At 36.4% G+C, this 21,788-nt stretch overlaps 1 protein-coding gene across 1 annotated transcript; it reads left to right on the top strand.

Annotated features, from left to right (window-relative positions):
* The first annotated feature begins 791 nt into the window (after nt 1-791).
* On the top strand, nt 792-12,505 carry Necap1 (NECAP endocytosis associated 1). The gene is made up of 8 exons (XM_005341715.4): nt 792-947; nt 6,744-6,844; nt 6,999-7,103; nt 7,938-8,019; nt 8,859-8,967; nt 9,081-9,264; nt 11,039-11,141; nt 11,475-12,505. Exons 1-8 carry the CDS (start codon nt 853-855, stop codon nt 11,521-11,523), a joined length of 828 nt encoding a protein of 275 aa, XP_005341772.1. The 5' UTR covers nt 792-852; the 3' UTR covers nt 11,524-12,505.
* The last annotated feature ends 9,283 nt before the right edge of the window (nt 12,506-21,788 follow it).

Below are 21,788 nucleotides of genomic sequence, written 5' to 3' on the forward strand. Positions count from 1 at the left end.
TAGTCACACAAATGAGCTCCAATCTAGGTTTTGGCACTTGCTATCTGTGCTAATTAAAGCATTTCTAAGTTATAGTGTTGTGGTAAGTTTACATTTGGAGTGCACACAGTACAGAGTTCCTTAGTATTTATCATTATAGAAGCAGGAGCAAATAGCAGCCATTACATAGTTCATTATGCTTCCTGAGTTATCACAAATCGGTTGATTCCATTTAAAGCGTATCAGGGTCAAATTTTCCAAAAAGGTAATCACAGTACACACTGAAAGCACAGCAAAATATTTCAAAAGGTGTCGTTCTGTAAAGCCCGAAGTAAGGAGTTGCTCTCAGACAAAAAAAAAAAAAAAAAAAAAAAAAAAAATCAGGCTGGGCATTTTTAACAGATTCTGGAAGGTAAAAAGCACGTGTCCATGAGTGTCCCAAACATTTCCCGCAGGTACCGGGTATGAGATTCCACAAGAGGAGGTATCATTTTCCTGCCAGGAACCTATGATTAAAACGTGGCTCTTGGAAGGCACTCAGCCAGATTTCCAGATGAGGTCCCGTCCTTCTGAGAGATGCGGGGACCTGCCGGCAAGATGGCGCTTTCTACGGGACAGAGATTTTCATAACGTAAGTCGTTCGCCGAGAAGGCATTTTGCCATTACTCAAGATGGTGAACAGGGTATCCTCAGTGTTCCCAGGTTCCAATATGGATCCCCTAACCCGCGCCATCGAAGAGGTTAATTTCAGGATTGAAACCGAACTCGGGAGGAAGTGACGCAGCGGAAGTAGTCGCTTACGCAACTCCCATCCTCAACATCCCGCCCCCTGCTCTACGCCCCGCCCCTGGCGACGCGGAGACCGGAGTCAAGATGGCGGCCGAGTTGGAGTATGAATCTGTGCTGTGTGTAAAGCCGGACGTCAGCGTCTACCGGATTCCACCCCGGGCCTCCAACCGCGGTTACAGGTACCAACTCTGAGGCACCGCCGCACACGTGTCGGGAATGACATTTCTGTTTTTAAAGTAGCACGCTGTCTTTGCTCTAGGTTGTCACCTTGCTAGCTTACCCTCTTACCGTCCTGTTCTCTTGTTCCACTTCTACATAGTTCATTATCATTGGTCTTGTTTCCGCCAGTTATCCTTTTTTTTTTTTCTTTTTTACCATCCCGAATCATTCCACTTCTCCTCCCCCATCTCTCTTGGGACATCCATATGCTCCCCATCATCCACATCCATTCATATCTGTTCCATCGCCATTCACCTTCTGTTCGTTCTTAAGTGCGTCCTTCAGCTTGTAATCCTCTCTCCCCAATCCCTGACAAATACATTTCCAGTACCCACTGCACACATGTGGGTAATCATTGTGTTATTGGTCACTGTTGGATGATCAAATTTATCTTTTGTATTGTTGTCAGTCTCACATCAAGTATCATTATTCGTCGTTCGGTTTTTCCTAAGATTGTTTTGCTAGTGGCAAATATAATGATCATAAATTTTCCAATGATTGTCTATTATGCTTCTTTTCAATATATTTTCTTGGTTATATTGTATTTTTTTGTCTTCCTTTCCTTCCTCTCATTTTCTGTAGTGTTTCTGTCCAGGATTAATGCAGCATTTTCTTGGTAGGGCCTAACTAACAACCTCATAATCCAGTAACTATGAAGGTCTGAGTAGTGCAATGTTATGTAGTTGAAAGATAATCCACTGGCATAGAAATTTAAAAAATATGAGTATGAGCCCTGGCATTAAATGCCTGTATAACTTGGGGGGAAATCTTAAGCCTCTCCAAGGCTTAGTTTTTTCATCTGTGAAATAGAAAAAAATGCTCTTATGTACATCGAGTGAGGTTTTGGAGAGAAAAATGAAATCATAGTAGATAGGAAAGAGTATAAGAAACATCAAAGCATCATAATTACACATGCTGTTCTTATGTCTCTCTCTTATTCATATTACCATAATGATTTTTCTCTTGGTATTTACCATTACTTTGGCTGAAAAGTTATCTTCTCCATAGGTCCGTTTTGCCTCTTTACCTGAGGTTCATTTATCATGAAGCAATATCTTTGTACTTGCAGACTTATGCACTGGGCCCTTGTGAGTTTACCTTTTAAAGAACTAGTTCTATTTTCAAGAAGCTGTCAGCTAGACCCCATATATAGAAATCATGGTTTTTGATGGTATTTACGGTTAATATATAATTTTGACTCACCTTAGACATAACCTTCTTTGGGAAGCCCTGCCTGACTCTTCCTTTCTGATTTAGGTATGCTCTCTTTGTGTTTCATTGGTACCCTTTGGTTGTCTCCATTTCAGTGCTCTACATTCTCTTTTGTAGTGGATTGTTCATGTTCCTGTTTCTCCAGAGTAGGTAAAATGTCAACAATCTGAGGTCTTTTTAAATTTTGTATTCTTAGGGTCTAGCACAGTGTTCGACACTTAATGGGCACTCTGTAAATGCTGAATGAAAGAAGAAATTAGTTAGATAATTTAGATAAACCTGATCATATAAATTGACATAGCTTGAACTGCTAAATAAGGTCAAATACCTCATGACTTTGAACTTTCAGGAGTTAAGACTTTCTAAATGATCTGATACACATTGAAGTTGAAGTCTATTTTTTATATTCTACTTCAGGCATTTAAAAACATCTTCACTCTCACCTATTTGCATTCTTTTTTTTTTTTAAAGAGAGAGTGAGAGAGGAGAGAGAGAGAGAATTTTTAATATTTATTTTTTAGTTCTCGGCGGACATAACATCTTTGTTGGTATGTGGTGCTGAGGATCGAACCCGGGCCACACACATGCCAGGCAAGCGCGCTACCACTTGAGCCACATCCCCAGCCCCCTATTTGCATTCTTTACCTTTACTTTCTGGTTTATCAGTAAGCCTTTATTTATATATCAGTTAATTACAATGAGCCATTAAAGCAATTTCTTAATTTTCCTTTACACCCTTTCCTGTTATTCTCCTGTGTTTTCCATGATTATTAGAATTTTTAACCTTCAATAGGCATTTTGTCTTTTCTTCTTTAGTATGGTGAATGAATACAGCAGAATTAAGTTTGAATTGTATCTCTTCATTTCTTTGCTGAGTTACCTTTGGCAAATCACTTAACTGTATCAAACTTTAGGCTTCTTATCTGTAAAAATGAATATAGCAGTACTTACCTTGTAAGATTTTCTCAATTTTTATAAGAATAGGCTTAATGCCAGGCGTATAATAGATACTTTATAAATTTACTTTTTTCTTTGTCTGAATAGTCTTTCTTATTGTTTCCCAGATCCCATTTTACATTATGAGCATGATTTATTCTTTAGGCTGCCTTTAAAGGACAAATTGGGCTTTTTAGCAATCAGGGGGATTCCTACCTTTGAGTGACAAGTAATATCAAAGGGAATAAAATGACTTTATATAAACTGTTGCTTCCTAAACAGTCACTGCTTATCAGACTTTTGGACCAAAAGAGAAGGAAAATATAGGTTGATCAGAAATTTATAAATGAATAGAAAATGATTTTCCATTCTATAAATTTTTTTTTCCTTCATCACTACTTTCCTCCCCTACCTAAATTAATATTAAATTCTGTAGTATTTTAATTTTAATGTAAAGAATACTGGACTTTGAATTAGGTATTATTACTGAAATTAGGCATTATTTTCCTTTATTGAGAGAGAAAAGGAGTGGGCAGACATACTTTTCATGACTGCTCTAAGGGTTTAATAAAAGGTACATGTGGAAACTTATTGTGATTTATAGTAATGACTTATACATACAGTTTTTTTTAATAAATATTAACTTTGAATGAGTTGTGACTCTTGATTTTATTTTTTATTTTATTTTATTTTTTTAATATTTATTTTTTAGTTTTTGGTGGACACAACATCTTTGTTTGTATGTGGTGCTGAGGATCGAACCCGGGCCTCACGTATGCCAGGCGAGCGAGCTACCGCTTGAGCCACATCCCCAGCCCCTACATACAGTTTTATGAAAATGAAAATTTGTGAAATCAGTTCATAGTATTGTCAAAAGACCAGCAAAACCAAGAGTTCTTTAGGCTAGGTTTTGGAGTAGGAGAGGAACTAAGGCTCATGGCTTAGGGAAACTGCTGTAATGAATATCCATTTTACTTACTGAGAATTTGCTAATTTTCAATAAGAGAATTGGGTACTAGATAAAAAGACAAAGAGTCTGAACTGGAAGAAATACATGCAGTAGGATTGTTTTTAATATTTTCAATAGCTCACTTATGCTTAAGTCTAGCTTTTGGTATGACCAGAATAAGTAAACGTTTAGTATATAAATAATTAATAGAGGGGATCTGTAGAGTATTCTAATCTAGATCAGATTCAGATACTTGAGGGTCTTGGAGGGCAGAGCATCAAAAGGGAAGGGAATGATAAGAATTTATCTTACAAATCCTGTCAAAAACCTGTGCTACATTTTTTACTTTCTTCATTTCAGCCTTTTGCATATTATGTTAAACTCATTTTTGTTCATATATACCTTATTGTTACTTTTTTTAGCCTCTAAGTATTAGTCTTCAGGTTCTTAAGGGGTGCATTATTAATAACTTTTATTTTCCTCTCCCTTTTCTATACTCCTGGCAAAACAAGTCACAATTTTATAAATGTTCATAAAAATCCACCATAAGTAATAGTTAGATTTTGTTCAAGTTCATTAAACACATATCATCTGAGTATACATTTTAGTATTTCTAATGTTTTTACAGACATTTGAGTTTTCATTCCAGATTTTTCTTCTGAATTTGGGCTCACATATATTCAATTTCCTAGTCTACATCTCCTCTTAAATCTTTTTGACATCTAGAACTCAGCATCTCCAAAAGAAAACATCTAATCTTTATTCCCAGTGAGGCTCCACTTTTGGCCTTCCTCATCTCAGTTATTGGTAACTCCTTTGCTCAGGCTAAAATTCTTAAAATAACCCTATACTTCTCTTTTTCTCTTCTGACATATCCAATCCATTAGGAAATCCTACTCTCTTTCCTTTAAATATATCTAGAATCTAGCCAGTTCTGCTATTATCTTTTCTGAGCCATCATCATAAATCACCTAGATTACTGCAATACTCTTTTAACTAATCTCTGTGCTTCGGCCATCATGTCCATACATCTCTTTTCCACTCAGCAGACAAACTAATCCTTTTAAGACATAAGGCAGGTCATGTCATACATCTGCTGAAAGCCTGCAATGGCTCCTCTTTTACTCAGTAAAAGGCCAAGTTGTTTTGATAGCCTGTAAACCCCTTCCTGCATGAACTGGCTCTCTGTACCTCTCCCTTTTGGTCTCTTACTCTATTCTAAGCACAGTGACTTTCTTGCTGTCCCTCAAACATGCCAAGCATGTTCTATTTCTTTTTTTTTAGAGAGAGAGAAAGAGAGAGAGAGAGAGAGAGAGAGAGAGAGAGAGAGAGAGAGAGAGAGAGAGAGAGAATTTTTTAATATTTATTTTTTAGTTTTCGTCAGATACATCTTTGTATGTGGTGCTGAGGATTGAAACCGGGCCGCACGCATGCCAGGCGAGCGCGCTACCACTTGAGTCACATCCCCAGCCCCCCAAGCATGTTCTTACCTTAGCATCTTTGCACTAGCCATTCCCTGGACTCAGAAATCTTGATCCTCTAGGTATTTCCCTTCACTTACTTCACAACTTTTGCTCACATTCCACCCCACCTAGTGAGGCATACCCTGACCACCCTCTTGAATATTGCAACCTGTTTACTCTCCCATTGCTTTCCCCAAAATTCATGTCTGCCTCTTTATTTTCTTTTTACTTTAGCACTTATAACGTTCTAAGATAGTGTGTTATGTTATTTATCATTCTGCCTTTTTAAAAAAAATATGTTTCAGTTTTAGGTGGATACAATAAATTTTACTTTTATGTGGTACTGAGGATTGAACCCAGTGCCTCACAGGTACTAGGCGAGTGCTCTACCATTTGAGCCACAACCCCAGCCCCTCATGTTGCCTTTTTATTGTGTCTTTTTTTTTTGGAATGTAAGTCTAATAAGAAGGAGGATGTTTTGTTTGCTTTTATGTCACAAGCATTTAGAACAATGCTTGTGACTTAAAAAGCACTCTGTAAATATTGGCTGTATTCAATGAAAAATAATATGCTCAGTGATTTGGGAAGGCTTCTGTTACCCAGGATATTTCAATTAGTAGATATACTTTGTTGCTACCTGATTAATAAAACACTATTATATACAATGTAATCTGTAGTATGAATATAACATCATTATAAGAAGCTTTTTTAAAAAATATTTATTTTTTAGATGTAGATGGACACAGCACAATGACTTTATTTTTATGTGGTCCTGAGGATTGAACCTGGGTCCCGCCCATCCTAGGCGAGTGCTCTACCGCTGAGCCACAATCCCAGCCCAAAAGAAGTTTTTTATTTTTATTTTTAATTTTTTTTTGCAGTGTGTCACACATGCTAGGCAAGCACTTTGTCACTGAGCAACACCCCCAGTTCCAAGAAATTTTATATTTTTTATGGCTTTTATTTATACTTGTTCTTGTTGACACTTTTTAGACTCTAAAATCCTCCAGTAGTAACATAACAAGAGGCAGCTGTATAAGAAGATCATGGATATTATTTTTTTGATTATTTAGTAAGTAGAAAGAATAGGCAATTCAGGACAGGCATGTAGCAATGTGGCAGATGATTATGGGTAGGCTTTAGTAATATTAAAGAAATGTACCTGAGGCCTGAGGCTTCCCATTTTCCTGTTCTAGGGCATCTGACTGGAAATTAGACCAACCTGATTGGACCGGTCGTCTCCGAATTACTTCAAAAGGAAAGATTGCCTATATCAAACTCGAAGATAAAGTTTCAGGTAAAGTGCAGGTGACCCTTTAATATATTAAGGGGTTTGGTTTAACGTGCTTTTATAAATACCTTTAAGTTGGGGACCTAGAATGGAAATACTTGTTAATTGGAGTTCTGATTTTTTGCTTCCTTTGCTCAGAGGTCTTTTTCTTATTTGTCAGGAGAGCTCTTTGCTCAGGCACCAGTAGAACAATATCCTGGTATTGCTGTGGAGACAGTGACAGATTCTAGCCGCTACTTTGTAATTCGGATCCAGGATGGTACTGGTAAGGGATCTGAGATTTTGAATGGGATGTAGTTAGGAAAATGGACAAGGCACTTCAGTGAAATTCTGTTCTGATTGTATTTCTTACTTCTATTTACTAAATTATTCCTTTTCTTTCTCTGAAGTTGCTATAACTGCTGAGGGAGAAGTATTAACCTGTTATTTGTAATAGATATGAACACAGGTTCAAGATGTGGTAATTAATAGGTAGGACTTAAAGTGAATTATGCATATCTAATGAAAGAATTGACACATTTTGCTCCTTTATGGTTTGTGGTGGTTTTTGGTGGGACTATCTTGAGTCTGTATTTCTAGGACAGTGATTCTCAATTCTTTCTTTCTTTTTCCACTACTGGGATTGAACCCAGGGGCACTCTACCACTGAGCTACATCCCTAGGCCTTTTATATTTTGAAACAAATTTCCCTGAGTTGTCAAGGCTGTCCTTAAACTGTGATCTTCTTGCCTCAACCTCTGAGTCACTCGGATTAGAGGCATGTGCCACAACTCCTGGCTTAATCATTTCTTCATAGTTTATAACAGGAAGAAGTATTGTAGATTTTGCAGGTCAAATAGTCTCTGTTGCACCTAGAATTCTCAGTTTTGCTGTTGTATTATGAAAGCAGCAGTAGACAATAATTGATATAGCTATGTATCAATAAAACTTTATTTACAAAAACAAACAATGATAGAATTTGCCCATGACTGTATGTAGCCTACTGAGTGGGTCTTGTGAGAAAATGTTTTATATTCATAGACTTTATATAATTAGAGTAACTTGCATATTTTCATTGGGCAGAAACTTCTTATACTTAGTATTCCTGACTTTTTCACAGGTCGAAGTGCGTTCATTGGCATTGGATTCACAGATCGGGGAGATGCCTTTGACTTTAATGTTTCCTTGCAAGATCACTTCAAGTGAGTAAAGTTTGTCCTTAGTTACCATGTTAAATGCTTATGGGAGTGTCCCTTTTCAATTGAATGGGCACTGTTGCTTTGGCCTTCTGGTTTCTTTATTTGGTATACTAGTTCATTATGAATATAAATCTCCCCCCTTCATGCCTGTTTCCTAATCTTTGTATCTATTCTGGTTTCTTTCTGTATTGTCTATAATATGTTTTAGATCCCTTGTACAATGATTTGTGATGATGCTTCTGTTTATGCCTCTCGGAAAATTTGCCCTTGCTTTTAGGAAGTGGAGGGAGAATATAGATAACAGCAGGGCTATATATGAAGTGAGGAGTTGTGTACCAATTTTGTTAACTTATATAGCTGTATGTTTTGTGCATTCATGTCTTCAGCCCACTTGATTTTGGTACAGCTTTGCTAGACACTACCATATATATCATCAGCTTTCTACCTCAAGAACAAACATATTTCTGCTTTTCTGCTTCAGGATTCTGAAGTTGTTGAAGGCCACTTGGTTAGCAGAAGAGTGTAATCTGCGAGGACTAAGGAACACCCACTCTAGGACAGTGTCCAACTGTCAGAGATAGGAAATGGTGGCTAGATGCCTTCCTTTGAAGAGGGACCAGTTTAATACACATTCTTTATGGTTTCTCAGAGGGTTCTTAATGGGACTGAACCCCAGTTGGCCTCTTTCTTAGCTTCTTATCTCCTTTTCCTTTCTGATTTTTCCTGATTCCTTACTCTGTATTTTGGAATCCCATTTTATACAAACTAAATATACCCAAACTTGTGTGTCAGACTTTGCTTTCAGGGAATCTCAAACTAAGTAAATTACTGTTTTCCCAAAGGTGGGTAAAGCAGGAATCTGAGATTTCCAAAGAATCTCAGGAAATGGATACTCGTCCCAAGTTGGATCTAGGCTTCAAGGAAGGACAGACCATCAAGTTGAGTATTGGGGTGAGTATTTTTTTTTTTTTTAATGTATTTTCCTGTTCTTCTATAAGTTTGTGACATTTCTCTCTCTCTCTCTCTCTTTCTCTCTCACTCTCCCTCCTCTTCCTCCTGTTTAGAACATTACAACCAAGAAAGGAGCTGCTTCTAAGCCCAGGACTACAGGAGCTGGGGGCCTAAGTTTACTTCCTCCTCCCCCTGGAGGCAAAGTCACTATTCCCCCACCATCCTCCTCAGTTGCCATCAGTAATCATGTCACTCCACCACCCATTCCAAAATCTAACCATGGAGGTAGTAATTCAGGTAAATCTAAAACTTCTAAGTTTGGTAAATCATATCTAGTGTTGTAATTGGATAAACCAGTTTTCTAACAGAGTACTAATGTTTTTGCTAAGAAGTGACTTTTTGACAAGGTGATTTTTGGCAGAATCAGAGTTTTTTATTTTTTATTTTTTTAAATTGGTGAACTTAGTTACTGTATTTAGTGGGTTCTTTGACAGAAAATTTATTAAAAAAAAAACTGTTTCCTTCATTGTTCATTGGTTAGATGCTTGTAGGCATGTGAATCAGATAGACCAACATTATGATCGTGGCTCTAATACTTTATATCTGAGTGCACTTGATAAATATTTCTTAAGTTCATTGAGTTTTCTTTCTCCAAAACGGAGATGTAAAGCTATGTCATCATGGTAAGGTTAAATGATAGGATAACACCCAGCACATTTCTTGGGATATAGTAGCCATTTAGTAAATTATTATTATTTCTTAATCCTTTACAAAGTCAGTTGAGAGAAAAGGAATTGTGTTCGTCCTAACTATCTGGTGCGAAAAAGATATAGTTAAATAAGAACATTAGAACTCAAAAGAATTTTCCTGAGATTAGAGAACCAGATATTAGATACCGGGAGTTTTAACTTAATGTATTAGGCAATACAAATAATTTTTGAATTAATTCTAAAGGTAAGTTTTCTCTTTCTGCAACTAATCATCTGTAGGGACGGCCCAAGTCTGTTTTCTTTTTCTTAGTACTAGGGATTTTTGCGGGGAGCAGGAATGGAGGGAGGCTGGGGATTCAACTCAGGGCCTCACACTCTGAGCTTTATCACTAAGCTGTATCCCCAGCCCTCTACGATGATTGAACCTAGAGCCTCATATATGCCAGGTAATTGTTCTGCAGCTGAGCTACATCCCTCGCTCTTTCTGGAGTTTTTAGGTGAAAATGTTGTAACCACTTCTTTTGGTGTCATCACCACTGAGAATAGTATCTAAAATTCGTTTTTTTTAAATTGAACTTTTTATTTTTAGATAATTATAGGTTCACATGCAATTGTAAGACTAATACAAGGAAATCCTGTGTAACTTTTATCCAATTTCCCTCAATGGTGACATCTTATAAAATTATTAAATATCATAATCAGGAAATTGACATTGAAATCTCTGCCAATCTTATTCAGATTTTATCGTTTTTTTTTTTTTTTTTGGTGTGTGTGTGGTGCTAGGGATCGAACCTAGGGCCTTGTGCATGCGAGGCAAACACTCTATCAACTGAGCTATATCTCCTAGATTTTACCAGTTTTACATGTATTTGTTTGGGTATATGTTTCTTTAGTTTTATGCAATTTTGTCATGCATTGATTAGTCACAGATTGGTCATTATAACTAGGCTACAGAATAGTTCCATAACTCTAAGGAATCCTTTGTGTCACCCTTTTAAAACCACACCGATCTCCTTTTTAGTCTTTCTTTCCTCAACCCTATTCTGGTCTCTTTCTGTGTAACTCTGTCACTTCTGGAATGTTATATAAATTGAATCATATAGTTTGTAACCATTTGGGACTGGCTTTTTACACTGAGAGTAAATTTCTTCAGATTAATCCAAGTTGTGTATATCAGTAGTTCCCTTTTATTGCTGAGTAGTATTCTATGATGTTATCCATGGAAGGACATTTGGGTTGTTTCCAGTTTTTGGCAATTATAGGTAAAGCTGCTGTGACATTTGTTTATAGGTTTTTGTGTGAACATTTCCAGGATTTTTATTGTGTCCCTTTTTCTTTTTTCTCCTCTTACCTGTGTTCAGATATCCTTTTAGATTTGGATTCTCCTGTACCTGTCACAACAACAGCACCAGCTCCAGTTTCTGCAAGCAATGACTTGTGGGGAGACTTTAGTACTGCATCCAGGTAGTGAACATAGTGAAACTAGCATACTTTGACTCAGTGTTTAGAAGATTTGTATGGTCAAATTAATCTGTGATGTGGGAAAGCAGGGGATTTGCAAGTCACAATAGAGTCTTTTGTAGGAGTTCTAGGAAAAGAAATGTAGTTGTGTTGGGAATGGTGGGAGAAGAAAACTCCAGGATGAGGTTTAAGTGGGATATTTCAAGCCTTGGTAAGTAGAATTTGTGCAAAGTATGATTTTAGAAATTCTGGACAGTGATTTCTTGGAAATAAATAAATAAAGTATAGTTATGCTAATGTTATGCCTTTGGCTTTCTCTATCTTTCTGTCTTGCAGCTCAGTTCCAAACCAGGCACCACAGCCATCCAACTGGGTCCAGTTTTGAATAGCATTGCAAGACAGTAAGGACAGACTTGAATAAAAATGACGTTGAGGGCACCAATCTGTGAGGGAGGTTAGGAACCCCTTCCCTCCCCCAAACCAAAATTAATGGACAATCTTCTTCATAGCTTTTCCATTATATTCAAGTTGATTTATGTCACTCTTCTATGTCATTACTTGCTATACAGCCAAGAGAGTATCTGTTATTTCCTGGTGTTTACCAATGCAGGAGAACAGTAGATCTTAACTATACTTGTGGCTGGCTATGCAGGGTTCAAAAGACCAGTGTCTTTTTGAGGGGAAATGACCTTTAATCTGTAAAATTTTTCTCCATCTTTTAAATTCTTGAACTTATTTTAGAATCATCTCATGATCCTTGTGTGCCTCTTTGTGAAACCCTATTTTACAATTTCAGGGGAGACAAAGCCTTGAAACTTTCTTTTCCACTAACCCAAGACTCTAAAAATGGACAGGCTGACCTCGGTATTTACAGATTCAGAATTTTGATAAGGGTATGTTTGGAGAAAGATGGATATCTTGGGTCTCTTCTGTATAGCCTCCAGGCTTGTCCTATTCAATGAACGTCCAGCGCTAGGTGCAGCTCCATCGCCCTCTTGTGTGTTTACATGACTTTTCCTATGATAAGAGGGTTGTATTGGTGGCATTGCTACTGTTGTGTTTATTGAATAGTGCAATATCTTTGACATCTTTGGATGTTTCTGGGATGGAGGAAGTTCAAGAGGCTGTGCTTTCCAAGTTATATTCCATAGAAGTGTTTGATTTCTTGCAGCTCCACCTCGTTGCTGCATTTGAAGCACAGCATTAATTTATGTTCACCCCTTTATTTGACCTAATTTGAAGAGTTGTGTTTTTAACCTGATCTGTAGAACAGAGAGATTGAAAACACTTAAGTCTTATTCAGTACCCACATTGCCTTGCTGCCTGGGTATCTGACCCCTTTCCATAAGCATTTTTTTTTTTTTCAATCCATCTGGCTCTTCAATAGAAAGCTGCTATTACATATATTGTCACTTATGAAGGATGTTAGAGAGTCACAGCTTTATTATGACAGGTTTTGTCTTGGACTTTGATACCCACTAGCTAGGGTATCTTAAAAGCAAATTGCTCTCCCTTCACTTTCCTTTCCCTCTGCCCTGCCATTCCTTTTACAATGCTGTGAAGACAGTTCACCTCCTCAGATGAATGGACACTACCTATTTTGTTTGTTAAAGGGCAATTTTGAGAATTAGATGGGAGGATGTAATTACTTCCCTTAGCACCTATTTGGAGATTTACATTCTGGCTGAAGGGGGATCCTTGTATTTAGTTTGAAAATATATTGTTTCTCCTGGATTCCATTCTTAACTCTTTCTAACTTTGGGTCCATAATTTTCATTGCTTCCCCTTCCAGGCAGCTCTATTCTTGCAGAGCCATGGCAGGACATTTTAAAATTCCAATAGAAAACACTAAAAAGAAAGTCTGTAGAATCACTAGTGATTAACTATTGGGAACCTATTTTCTCAATCTTCTTCCATGTTGTGTTCTTTGTATTCTCAAGATGATAATATATTATGTATTTGAATTGCTGAAAAATTGAAAATGAAGTTTAAGATATATGTATATAAAGCGTATGCTGTATTGGTGCAATAATGGTAATTAAAATATGGAAAATGATGTTTATCTTTTGTCTATTTAATTACCTTTTTAATTTAATTGACCCAATATAAATGGGCCAGTAAGTAATAAAAGGGCATATATATCTATTACTTTTTTTTTTTTTTTTAAGAAATGGGACCTTAAGAATTTGAGAGTAGACCTTGATGCTCAAGGTTCTAAATAGATAGAGTACGCCTTATAATACATGAATATTTATTATTTATTTGCTGGTACCATAATTTCATTTGCCTCAAATTATATTCATGACTAAGGCCACCTCTCACATCCTATAATATAATCAGCAGAAATGAAAAGAATCAGCATAAGAAATAGATAGAACTAAAGTCAGTCATAAACTTTGGAAACTAGAAAAGATCTTGGAGTTCTTGTACAGTGATTGTCATAGAATATGTGGGTGCAGTAGACTTGCCTTACAAGAAATGTTAAAGGACATTCTTTGAGCTGAAACAAAAGGCTGCCAATTAGTAGCATGAAAACATGAAAGGCCGGAGTGGTGGTGCACACCTGTAATCCAGTGGCTCTAGAGTCTGAGTCAGGAGGATCATGAGTTCAAAGCCAGCCTCAGCAAAAGTCAGGCACTAAGTAACTTGGTGAGACTCTGTCTCTAAATAAAATACAAAATAGGGCTGGGGATGTGGCTTAGTGGTCAGGTGCCTGTGAATTCAATCCCTGGTACCAAACAAACAAGCAAACAATAATACTGTGTGGTACTGTTTAAATCATGCACATCTAGTGAAGGACAAGAATATTTAAATTTAAAACTAGTTATCAGATGAAATAGATATTATAAACAAGAGATAAGAGACATTATAATAGAGGTCAATTTTTCAAGAGGTTATGACAATTGTAAAAAAACATACAATATAAGAGCACCAAATTATAAAACCTTTTAGTATATTCAAAGGGAGAAGTAGGCAGCTGTATAATAATAGTAAGGTATTTCAGTACCCTACTTTCAATAATGGGTAGAGCATGCAGACAAAATCAAAAGGAATCATTGAACTGGAATTGTACTTTAGACCAAATGGACCTAAGGGACATGTATATAACAACCATCTAAGAACACAGAATACATGTTCTTAAGTGCCAATGAAACATTCTTCAGAATCTGGCATATGTTAGGCTGCAAAACAAGTTAACAAATTTAAGATGGTTGAAACTGTATCAAGTATCTTACTATAATGGTATGAAGCTAAAAATCAATAACAAGGGAAATTGGTGTTATGGTTTGAATATATGGTGTTGCCCAAAAGCTCATGTGTGAGACAATGCAAGAATGTTCAAAGGTTCAGCCTGCACAAAAATCAACTCAAAATGGATCAAAGACCTAGTAATTAGACCAGAAACTCCTAGAAGAAAATGTAGGATCAATACTCCAGCTTGAAGGAATAGGCAACAACTTTCTTAAAGCTCAGGAAATAATGCCAAGAAATAATAAATGGGATGGCATTAAATGAAAAAGCTGCATAGCAAAGGAAACAATTAGGAATGTGAACAGAACCTATAGAATGGAAGAAATTTTTTGCTAGCTATTATTCTGACAGGATTAATATCTAGAATATACAAAGAACTCAAAACTTAACACCAAAATACCATGTAAACATCCTAATTAGTAAATAGACAAATGAATTAAATGGACATGCCTCAAAAGAAGAAATAAAATTGGCCAAAAAATATATGAAAAAATGCTCAACACCATTAGCATTTGGGGAAAGGCAAATCAAAACTACACTGAAATTTCATCTCATTCCAGTCAGATTGGCAGTCATCAAGAATACAAACAATAATAGCTGGGCATGCTGGTACATGCCTGTAATTCACTGGCTTGGGAGGCTGAGGCAGGAGGATTGCAAGTTCCAGCAAGTTAGTGAGAACCTGTCTCAAAAATAACAAATGGGGCTGGGGATATGATTCAGTAGTTGAGTATCCCTGGGTTCAATCCCCAGTACTTGCCCCCAACTCCCTACAAAAAAAAAAAAGAATACAAAGCATTGTTGGAGGGAATGTGCAGAAAAAGGAACCCTTCCACTTTTGGAACTGTAAATTAGTACAACCACTATGGATATCAGTATAGAGGTTCTTCAAACGAGTAAGCATGGAAGTACCATTTGACCCAGCTATACCACTTCTTGGTATTTATCCTAAAGAATTAAAGTCATCACAGTGCAGTGATGCATGCATACCCATGTTTATAGCATCACAATTCACAATAGCCAAACTATGGAACCAACTTGAGTGTCCACCTTGGATGAATGGATAAAGAGAATGTGGTATATAAACACATTGGGGTTTTATTGAGCAATGAAGCAAAATGAAATTGTCATTTGCAGGAAAATGGATGGACTTAGAGACCCTTATGTTAAATGAAATAAATCAAATTCTAAAGATCAAGGCTTATTTGTTTTCTCTCATATGTGGAAGCTAGAGAGGAAAAAGAAAAAGAAAGATGTGGAGGGGATCTCAAGAAAATCAAAGGGAGATCAATAGAGGAAAGAGATCAGAAGTGGGAGGTAAAGAGGGAGGGGGAAATTATATTGTTATATTGTGTATGCAGTATGAATATGTAACAACAAATTCCATCATTATGTGCAACTATAATGCACCAATAGGAAATGTGGAGAGAGGAAAAAAAGTTCAGAGGTGAAATGATTGGGTTATGACAGCATGGATCTAATCAGTGCATTAATTCACTGAGATTAACTGTGTGGCGTAGGATATGGCTGGAGGAGGTAGGTCACTGGGGCCAGGCATTAGGGTTTATATTTTGTTTCTGGTGAGTGGAGCTCTCTGTTTCATGATTGCCATGCCCTGAGCTACTTTCCTCCTCTATACCCTTCCACCATGATGTTTTGCCTCACCTCGGGTTCAAGGCAATATCTATGTACTGAGACCTCTGAAACTGAGCACTAAATAAACTTTTCCTCCTCTAAAATTGTTCCTACCCAGGTGCAGTTGTGCACTCATGTAATATTACCCAGCAGCTCGGGAGGCTGAGGTAGGAGGATCACGAGTTCAAAGCCAGCCTCAGCAAAAGTATTGAGACATTAAGCAACTCGGTGAGACCTGGTCTCTAAATAAAATATAGAATAGGGCTGGGGTTGTGGCTCAGTGGTCGAGTGCCCTGAGTTCAATCCCTCCTGACATGACCCCCCCCATTAAAAAATTGTTCTTGAACAAATATAAATAAATAAATAAATAAATAATTGTTCTTGTCAGATCTTTTGGTCACAGCGTGAAAAAAACTAAAACAAAATTCATGAATATGCAGTAATCAAACATGTTCCTTAATAGCCAGTGTGTCAAGAAGGAATCAAAAAGGAAATTAAGGGGCTAGGAGTATAGCTCAGTAGTAGAGTGTTTGCCAAGTACGTTGTAAGGCCTATGTTTGATTCCCAGCACTGCAAGACAAAAAAATAAGTTAAAAAATATTTTGAGACAAAAATAACAATATACCAAAACTTATGGGAAAAAAGGAATTTCAAGAGGAAAATTTATGATGATAAATGCTTGTTTTAAGAAAAAATAAAGGTCTCAAATAACTAATGTTACACATCAAGGAACCAGAAAAAGAACAAGTAGCCAAAAGTTGTCAGAAGGAGGAAAATAACAGTAAAAATCAGGGAAACAGAGACTAGAAAAACAATATAAAAGATTAACAGACTAGGGGCTGGGGTTGTAGCTCAGTGGTTGAGCGCTTGCCTCCCATGCGTGAGGCACTAGGTTTGATCCTCAGCACTACATTAAAAAAATAAAATAAATATATTGTGTCCATCTACAACTAAAAAAAAAAAAATTAACAAACTAATAGTTGGATTTTGAAAGGTCATCCAAGATGGACAAACTTTTAGCTACACTAAGAAAAAAAGAAGACAAGTGAGAGAAAACATCACAATCAATACTACAGAAATATGAAGGATTATAAGAGAATACTATGAGCAATTATGTATCCCAACAAATTAGAAGAAATGGATGAATTCCCACAAACATACAACCTATTAAGAATGACTCATAAAGTAATCTGAACAGACCAATAATGAGTAAGAGGATTAATTCAATAATCAAAAATCTACTATCAAAGTAAAACCCAGGATATGACGGCTTCACAGTTGAATTCTATAAAACATTTAAAGAAGTAACACCTAATTTTTCTCAAACTTTTCCAAAAAAACAGAAGTGGAAGGAATACTTCCAGGCTTACAAGGCTAGCATTACCCTGATACCAAATCCAAATAAGAACACTATAAGGAAAGAAAATTATAGGTCAATATCCCTGATAAATATAGATGCAAAAATCTTTAGCAAAACACCAATAAGCTAAATTCAACAGGACATAAAAATAATCATATGCAACGATTAAATGGGATTTATTCCTGGGCTGCAAGGATGGTTTATCAGCTACAAATAAATAAATAAATATGGTACATCACATTTACAGAAGGGAGGAAAAATATATATCATCTCAATAGGTCCAGAAAGAGCTTTTGACAAAATTCAAAAATCTTTAATGAAAAATACTCAATTTGGTATAGAATAAATTTCTTTGTTTTTGTTTTTAAGAGAGAGAGAGAGAGAGAGAGAGAGAGAGAGAGAGAGAGAGAGAGAGAGAATTTTTTAATATTTATTTTTTAGATTTCAGCAGACACAACATCTTTATCTGTATGTGGTGCTGAGGATTGAACCCGGGCTGCACGCATGCCAGGCGAGCATGCTACCTCTTGAGCCACATCCCCAGCCCAAAGAAATTTCTTTAAACATAGTGAAGGCCATATATCACATGCCTGAGCTAACATCATCCTTGATAGTGAAAAGTACACAATTTTCCCACATCAAGAATAAGAGAAGGAAGCCCATTCTTACCATTTCTATTTAACATGGTACTGGAAGTTCTAGGCAGAACAATTTGGCAAGAAAAAAAAAAAAAAGACATCAAAGTTGGAAAGAACGAAGAACTAAAATTGTCTTTGAAAGGGTCATGATCTACTGTTTAGAAAACCTATATATAAAGACTCCACAAAAAACTGTTAGAACTAATAAAATTATAGGATAATATAATCAACATAAAAGTCATTAGCATTTCTGTGTATTAATGATGACCTATCTGAAAAAGAATTAAAATGCTATTTGCCTTAGCATCAAAAAGAATAATAAGCTTAACCAAGTAGATAACCAAAGTATGAAGACATGAATTGATGTGAATATACTATCTATACAACCAGAGATATAAAAAATTGTGCTCTATATATGTAATAAGAATTGTAATGCATTCTGCTGTCATATATAAATAAAACAATTTACATAAGAATATACCACATTTTTAAGAGACCTATACCTATACCTTGAAAAGTGTAAAACATTGATGAAAGAAATAAAAAAGATGTGAACAAATGGTAAGATATTCTACGTTTGTGGACTGGAAGTTAATGTGTCCAGATTAGCCAAAGCAATCTACAGACTCAATTCAGTCCTTATCAATATTTCAATGACATTTTTTTCACAGAGAAAACAATCCAAAAACTTATATGGGACCAAAAAGATTCCAAACAGCCAATGCAATCAAGCAAAAAGCAAACCTGGAGGACACAAACTTCCTGGTTTCAAACTAAATTATAAAATGACAGTTATCAAAGTGGTATGGAAAAGGCATAAAAACTGACATAGGCCAAGGGAAAAGAATAGAGAGCCTATACACAAATCATGCACATACAGACAACTAATAACAAGGGAATCAAGAATACACAATGGGGAAATGATAGACACTTAAGTCAATTACATTGGAAAACGCAGTATCTGTATATTAAAATTGAAATTGAGTCCCTCTCTTTCACCATACTTAAAAATTATTTCAAAAGAGATCAAGGCTTTAAACATTAGACATGAACCATAAAACTAGAAGAAAATGTTGGAGAAAAGTTCCTTGATATTGGCCTTGGCAATGATGGTTTGGATTTGATATCTGAAGCATAGGCCACATAAATAAAAATAAACAAATGGAGGGCTGGGGTTGTGGCACAGTGGCAGAGCGCTTGCCTTGCACATGTGAGGCACTGGGTTTGATCCTCAGCACCCCATAAAAATAAATAAACAATAAAGATATTGAGTCCATGAATAACTAAAAAAAATATTAAATTAAAAAAATAAACAAATGAAGTAGATCAAACTGAAATGTTTCTGCACAGTGTTTGGAATCAACCAAAACAAAAAAGCAAAGGCAACAGTCAGAATGAGAAAAATATTATGCAAACCACATATCCAAGATGGGGTTAATTTCTAAATTAGATAAGGTGCTTGTGCAACTCAATAGCAAAAAAGTAACATAGCCTGATTAAAAAACGGGCAAAGGACCTGTGTTATGTAGCTTTGAAAGGATTCCAAATCCTACTTTGATATGAGTGACATGTTTTGCTGTAATAACAAAATGGAGTATAATGTAACATTCTTCCTGTGAGAATGTTACTGACCCCAATCACTGGACTCCAAAACAAATAAAACTAAGATTTGCATAGACTGAGTTGTTTAGGCTGTGGCAGAATCATTCTCCACCAGCCTTCAAGGTATTCCTGAAGTCTCTACAAGGCTTATTATCTTTGAGGGGACTTGTATGTGATCATGGTTCTCCACTGTGTTGGTCAAAGAGTCTCTTCCAAGTACACCTAGAAAACTATGTGTTAAACATTGATTAAACTTTACAGTCACAGAGCCCTGCTTCCATCCTAATTGATCAGCTAGACTTGGATAATTCTAAGCAAAATTAGAAACCATTCACTATGTGGTTAATGTATTTCATCTTTCAAATATATTCTCAATGCAATTATTTTTTTTCTCATTATTTTACCCCATTGAAGCATTATGAAAAAAAGAAAAACAAAATCTCCTCATATGGAATAAACCATGTAATTTATAAAACCACACTTTTGGTCATCTTTTCATTTTAACCATACACAACTACCTGAATAGAGGTTTTCCCAAATAAGACATACAAATGACCAACAAGTATATGAGCAGATGGTCAATATCAATACTTATCAGGGAAAAGCAAATCAAAACAACAAGATATCACCTCACCTCTGTTAAGATGTTTAGTATTAAAAGTCGAAAAATACAAAAGATGTGGAGAAAAGGAAGACTTCTACATTGTGGGTGGGAGAATAAATTGGTAGAGCTATTCTGGGATCATAAGGTAGTACAGGGATAGCAGTTACAGGGGCTTCTTGAAAATAAATTCTGTCATTTGCAACAAGAGATGAACCTTGAGAACATTATATTGGATGGGATAAGACAGATACTGCATGATTCTATGTGGAATCTAAAATTGGTCAAACTCCTTGACACAGAGAAGAATGCTGGTCACTAAGAGCTGGGAGGTGAGGAAAAAAGGAGATAACGGTGAAAGGGCACAAGTTTTCCACTATTAGATAAAAGAGTACTGGGGGACCTAATGCACAGCTCAGCATTATTAGCTTGATAATAATGTGCTGTGTGTTTGATATTTGCTGAGTAGATCTCAAATGTTCTAACAGCACGCACAAATGAAAACTGTGAGGTGACGAATATGTTAATTAAGTTGATTGTGGCAACTGTTGCACAACCTATACCTACAACAAAACATCACATTGTATACCCTAAATTTATGCAGTTGTGTCAATAATACCTCAATAGAACTGAGAAAAAGGAGTAAAATATATATTTTAAGCAGAGATCCTGGAAAACTTCTCCCTTTACTCTCTTAGAGTAGCTGTATGGTTTGACTATTTCTTCCAGATTCCTGTGTTAAAAACTTGATTCTGAAAGCCCCAGGGTTGGGAGGTGGAGCCAATAAGTGATGATTAGATGTTTTTTTTTTTTTTAACCAGGAATTGGACCCAAGGGTGCTTAACCACTGAGCCACATCCCAAGCCCTTTTTATGTTTTTATTTTGAAATAGGGTCTCCCTAAGTTGCTGAGGTTGGCTTTGATCCTCCTGCCCGAGCCTCCTGAAATGTTGGGATTATAGGCATACACCACCACACACAGCGTGATGATTAGGTCTTGAGGACAGAGCCTTCATGACTGCATTGATAGTGTTGTCATGGAAGAACGTTAAGTTGTCTGAGAGTGGATCTATGATAAAAGCAAATTTGGCCCTTTATTGCTGTCTGGTTCTTGCCCTCTCTTTCTGCTATGAGGTCATGTAGCACAAAGGCCCTTGCCATATGGCCACACCATGCTTTTTGGGCTTACCAATCTCCAGAACCAAGAGCCAAATAATCTATTCCTTTTTTTTTTTAAACACATAGACAAGCTTTATTCAAATGTCTGTATAAATATGACTTGATGTCAAACAGGAAGTTTTCCAAAGGGTTAAAATGTATTAAGCAATAAACTCAGTGCTTAGGCTGGGGTTGTTGCTCAATGGTAGAGCGCTTGCCTATCATGCATGAGGCACTGGGTTTGATCCCCAGCACCACATAAAACAACAACAACAACAACAACAAAACAACTAAATAAACAAAGGTATCTACAACTAAAAATATTAAAAAAAAAAAAACTCAGTGCTTACCTTTGGTCTGTCTCTGAATTTAGTTGACCAACACATTATTATTAGTAGACTGCAC

This window comes from Ictidomys tridecemlineatus, chromosome 6, assembly GCF_052094955.1.
Source record: "Ictidomys tridecemlineatus isolate mIctTri1 chromosome 6, mIctTri1.hap1, whole genome shotgun sequence".
NCBI classification, from domain to species: Eukaryota; Metazoa; Chordata; class Mammalia; order Rodentia; family Sciuridae; genus Ictidomys; species Ictidomys tridecemlineatus.

Coding starts and splice junctions, on each gene's coding strand:
- Necap1 (XM_005341715.4), top strand. CDS start 853: ATGGCGGCCGAGTTGGAGTATGAATCTGTGCTGTGTGTAAAGCCGGAC. Junction 948..6,743: donor GCCTCCAACCGCGGTTACAG/GTACCAACTCTG, acceptor TTCCTGTTCTAG/GGCATCTGACTGGAAATTAG. Junction 8,020..8,858: donor TCCTTGCAAGATCACTTCAA/GTGAGTAAAGTT, acceptor GTTTTCCCAAAG/GTGGGTAAAGCAGGAATCTG.